The 5670-nt window shown below is 40.0% G+C and overlaps 1 protein-coding gene across 1 annotated transcript in view; it reads left to right on the top strand.

The window, feature by feature from the left end:
- Positions 1-5402: 5402 nt before the first annotated feature.
- EGFL6 (EGF like domain multiple 6) overlaps positions 5403-5670 on the top strand; it is a 33521-nt gene continuing 33253 nt past the window's right edge. The window contains exon 1 of the mRNA XM_033515724.1: positions 5403-5660. Coding sequence (XP_033371615.1) covers positions 5403-5660 — 258 coding nt within the window. The remainder of the gene's footprint in view (positions 5661-5670) is intronic.

Here is a 5670-nt window from a genome sequence, read left to right as displayed (position 1 = left end):
AGGAAAGGAAAGGAAAGGAAAGGAAAGGAAAGGAAAGGAAAGGAAAGGAAAGGAAAGGAAAGGAAAGGAAAGGAAAGGAAAGGAAAGGAAAGGAAAGGGGCTGTGGCTTCAGAGTACAAATTTATTTACAATATGTACACAGTTGGGAAGAGGGAAGAAAAGCAGCCAAATAATTTTCCAGGAGGGACTTAAGGCACACTCTTAACTTTACACAGCATATTAGCAACAGCTAGATTTTAAACAGATGTTTATGTTTTAAAATATCTGTAATAATACATCTCCACATATAAGCTTAGGAAATATATGGTCACATGGAAAATTTAAAGGAGAGGAATACACTTCGGAGGAAAAGGTTCCAAGACAGAGTGGTTAAAACCAAAGAGGCAGATGTCTACCCAGAAAGGCAAATCACTGAATTATAGAATGGTTTGGGTTGGAAGGGACCTTAAAGATCCTCTGGTTCAAACACTTCCCACTATGCCAGGTTGCTCAGAGCTCCATCTAACCCGGCCTTGAACAATTCCAGGAATGGGGCATCCATAACTTCTCTGGGCAACATTTTCCAGTGCCTCACCACCCTCACAGCAAAGAACTTCCTCCTAATACCCAAGTTAAATCTCACCTCTCTTAGTTTTAAACTACTCCCCCTTGTTCTTTTACTATCTGTCCATGTAGAGCTCCACTCTCCCTCTTTTTTTTAAGATCCCCTTTGAGTACTGGAAAAACCCCGATGAGGTTCCTTGAGAGCCTCCTCTCAAATGCAGCAATGAGGTTAAGTGCCACCTGGAAGACAGAGTGACATGGAAAAAAAGTGCTGAATGGTGAAAGATGTCTACATCACCCAAGGAAAGTAACAATGCTTAACTCCAAAAGCCTGCAAAGATTTCTAGCCCTTGGAGCAAGATAGCAGATCAGTTTCAAGAGGACAGTTCTGATTATGCAAGAAATACAGCTCAAAAATCTCCCTGGATCTCAGACTGGGACCAATACTAACAGTTTTAAAAGCACCAACACACACACACACACAAAAGAGAAAAAAAAAAAAAAAACCTTGAGTAGACATTTCCATTCTTATATTAATTTATGATGCCCTCAGATTTTTCATTAGTTCCACGTTGTCTTCCTTTCATTTAATGACCTTTGTCTTAGCTGCCAAAATAAAGTTCTTCAGCTTTTCCTGAGCTCTTCATGTTCTCCTGAACCAGTCGTCAAACAGGCACATATATCCTTCAGCTCAGTTGCTTCTACCAAATAAATTTATAACCTCACTTGGAACTCCAGGCTGTGGAATATAAACCAAACATGTGAAACCTCTTACTTTTGTGTTTAGAAAAGTTATCTCCAGCCCAACTGGTATAATTTTTACAGGCTCTTGTTCATGCTGTGTTGGGCCACCCACCATCTTGAGTGTGTGATTTTTAATTATTTAAACATAATGCAATACAGAGCTTTTCCTAAACACTGAACTTTTTTCCTTGCAATTACTTTTGACCAGAAAAAAGGATTCCCTCATAGAAACCATAACTTGGTTAGATATATACTGAGCCCTTCTTAGGCATATCTGGCATCCAGGCTGATCCTGTCAATGAATTCCTACTCTCTGCTCCACAAAGGACAGCAAGCATTGTCCCAAGGGCCACGGGGCTGAGTTTAACTGTGGTAGAAATCTGAAAAATGTTCTCAAATATCAAACCAATGTAAACAGACCACTTCTAAGAGTATTTTATAGTGTCATCTAAAAAGTAGGTTGAGGTTACAACTAAATTTTCTTAGTAGCAGAAGTTTGGTAATCCTGGTGCTCTGCCTTTAACAATCTAGTCAACTTTTCCTCACCTGCATAATCTCCGTGAAGAATATTACTAGGTCTTATAAATCTCTGGATATTTGATAGTTTTCCCTAAAGCTTCAGATCATAGTTAAATAACTGCAAGAATTTCAATTTTGAACCTGATTTTTTTTTTCTCAAGATATCTTGAAGCAGTACTCAGCAAACCAAAATAACAAATAAGCTCAATTGATTTAATAACCATGATTCTATTCAGAAATTCCAATTCAGGAATAATCTCATTCATGCTTCTTACTGTTTCAAAATAGTCTGTTAAAACTGATAAAATGACTCATGAGAAAAAAAAATGAATGGCTTGCTTTTATTTCTCTATTTATTCTACTCCATGGAAAACCCATAAAATAACTTGATCTGAAACTACTTAGCAGTATAAATGGAACTTCACTTAAAAAAAAAGGATACAGCCATGATTGCTGTTATAGCAATATTTCAGTCCTTAATGCTCTGTTTTTTACTCTATCTTTATGTAAATGTTTTAGCTGAAGTATTTATATTTCAACTTCATCAGTCCTTTGTGATTCCTAAATAGAGATTTAATAATTCCTATTTACAGCATAAGAAAAGCTAGAATTTTACACCAACACCTTCTCCAAATATCAAGACAGAGAGAAGCTGAACCCATGATAGCAGAAGTGTAATCTGAGAATTCAGGACTAAACACCTTTGTGATGTGAAACCACAAAGATCCTCCTATTGATTCCATAAAGTCACACCTAGTGTGTGCATCCCCACCAGGCTGAAGTTTCTGCTTTGTCACTCTCATGCCAGCACTGAGGTGCTCGAGGGGAACAAATGAGGATAGAACCTGGGATCCAAGTAAAACAGAAACCTACTGCCAATCTCCATACAGTAATTTCTAAAGCCAACAGCAAATTAGCAAAAGCTGAAAAGTAGCAACTATGGACCCATAATAAGGACATGATAGGTCCAGACCTTACCTGGTTTAATCCTTAGGTTTTTTTTCATTCTTTTGCCACCTGACAACTGTTACATTTTGATAATTCAAATAAAAAGGACAAACTGTCAAAAGTTAAAGTTCCAAAGCACTGAATTACAGGATAGCCAATTAACATTTAACATTTATTAATGTGACAAAATAAAGGCACAGATTACATGAACTTCACATTTTTTTAAACATAGTATGGCTGAACAAACTATCAAATCACTGTGGTTTTTTTTCTGTCAGAAATAACCTAAACACTACTAAGAGGCACCATGTTATTGGGCTACCATATGGAAAGTGTTATATATAAGAGTGACAATTATTTTTGATATAGGCTAATGTAGTCAAGCAGTGAAAGATTTGTGCTAGCACGTAGAGAAATAATATGAGGGAAAAAAATGTCTAGATCTTTCTGGCAGGAGACCTGAAACTAAAGAAAATCACATCAAAAGCCAGGAAGCTATACTTATAAAATTCCTCCCTGAAAACCACACAGTCATCTCCTATTACATTCATTCATGAAGCTGCTGGAAATGGCAATCCCTGATGCACACATAGATTGCGTAGGTATCAATTAAGATTGGCCAGGTGGGAAAAAAGGGCTCATATGGGGGGCATTATGTATTAGATACTTGGTTTTGGGCTCTTCACAGGGGACTTGCAGCACTTTCCAGAGTTCAAGGCTTAATTTGAAAATGTAACCCCTTCCTTTCCATGGGCAGGGACACTCAAAGAGTGGAAAAGGAAGGGGCAAATCTAGTTCTCTTCCATTGCCTTGTAGACCAGATTCCATTCCACCTTTCCATCCCTTTGAGTATTAGAGATAATGCCCCAGAGGAAAAAAGCATATTATATCATGGTATAGCCAGAGCTGTGTCAGGGCCTGTACTTTGTGTACCTTCAGCATACTCAGGAGACTGAATCTCCTCCTCTGCATGGAAGCCCCAAGGTCCCTGAGTCTATGCAGCTGTTCCACAGTAACTTTCAGAGAGAAAGTAGCAAGTGGGACAAGTAGGAAAACCCTAAGCAGAGTTTTCCAGGTATGTCCTGAATATAATATAATAATATAATATATAAATAATAGAGAGGGCCAGTTATTTCTTCATCTTTGTTTGCTGGTGATGTTCTTGTTGATACAACCCAGCATGTCAGGCAAAGGAGGAAATGAGGGGGGATGAGCAGGACTCCCACACAAATTCACATACAAATTCAGAGCTGTTATGTCCATTCACCCCAAATGGGAAATAGCATCTTTAGTGGGCAAAACAGTCTTATAATGGGTCCTTACTTTGGTCCAGAGAAAACAAGCTGGCATACAAAACACAGCTAAGGCCCAAAAACTAGGGGCAGCATTTTATGAAACAATAACAAGAACTGTGTTTAGTCTAGAAATAGAAAAAAATTTCATGCCATTAATTTAACATTTTACATTCTAGATATCAAGACAATATAAGAACAACAGCAGCCATGAGGTAGGCTTTGGGATCAGGATTGTATAAAGCACAGAAAGGTTTTCCTAAAAGCTGAGGGACATTCCTATAAGACATGTATGTATACATATATGTAAGATATATATGACCCTAGAAGCCACAGGCCCCTCTTATATCACATTGGTAGGAAAGAGCTCCTGTGAGAGCTCAGAGCAAGATTGGGAGGATAGTCCAGAAACTGCCCATTAGCTTTCACTTGGGAGACAGCCATGACTACAGCCTCAATAAACATTTCCCTAATAAATCACAGGGAATGGGGGAATGGGGGAGACCCAGGGCCAGTCCCATTCCAGCAGACAATGTGAAATACTACTTAGGGACCACCAGGGCAGACAGACCTATCCACAAGTCACTGTGTAAAAAAATAAAAAATAAAAAAATTTAAAAAATGAGGAAATAATCATAACACACTACATGCATCACAGTTCAGAAATTGTCTTCTCACAAAAAAAACAAAACTCATCTTGAACACTGATCAATATTTTTGTGGGAAACTCAGGCTCAAATGATACATCCATATCTATTTGTTGGAATAAATGTGCATAATAAAAACCATGAGTCTTTGAATTCAGTTTTAAGTAATTAGTGTGCTTTCTACATGGTGCTGATTTGACTAAAATCAAAAGACTACTTCTCCCATACAGACAAGTCCACCCCAACTCTCTTCAGACAGGAAGGCAAAGGAGTTGGAGAGTCTCAAGGTACTACTGCATTTCAGAAAGACATCAGCACAGCTGCAAACCAACAATGGCTTTTGTGTCCAGCATCCAGGACAAAAAAAAAAAGTCCTTGCCATCCTGCGCAACACATAAACAGTATTGCATAAGTTTGTTTCTTTTAAATAGATTGAATTTTAATTAGATTTCATTTGAATCCTGGGGCTAAATTTTCCATCTTTTTGTACCTCTGACTTTGCACTGCTCCTCGCCACAAGGTGACTTAAATGTACTTTGGAGGAACATCTGTACTTTCAGAAGTCTGAAGAAACCAGCAGCAGATATCAATAACTTGGCAGGTTTTTTTCTAATATCCAAGTACTTAGCAGTTTAGAAGAAGTTTGTTCAGGGATGGTCCTGCAAGGCAAAGCCTGGAAAGCTTTCGGTGCCAATGCAGTTTCCCGGTGATGGAATCCCATCGCAGCGCTGCCACGGGGGACAGCGGGTGCGAGGGGAGGCAGACCCAGCGGGACACGCCGGCTGCGGCGGGGGCTAAACCTCCAGCGGCCGCTCTGGGGCCGGGGTTGGCAGCGCCCGCCGGAGTGACACGGCTTTCCCCGGGGGAGCATCGCCGTGGCTCCGTGCCCGGCTCCGGGACATCCTGCCCTGCTCCGGCCGGGAGCACCGCCGCTCTCCGCCCCGGTCTCTGCCCGCCCCGGCTGCAGGCGAGGGGGA

Source organism: Parus major, chromosome 1 (genome assembly GCF_001522545.3).
Source record: "Parus major isolate Abel chromosome 1, Parus_major1.1, whole genome shotgun sequence".
Classification (NCBI taxonomy): Eukaryota; Metazoa; Chordata; class Aves; order Passeriformes; family Paridae; genus Parus; species Parus major.
This window is presented reverse-complemented; position numbering and strand designations above follow the sequence as displayed.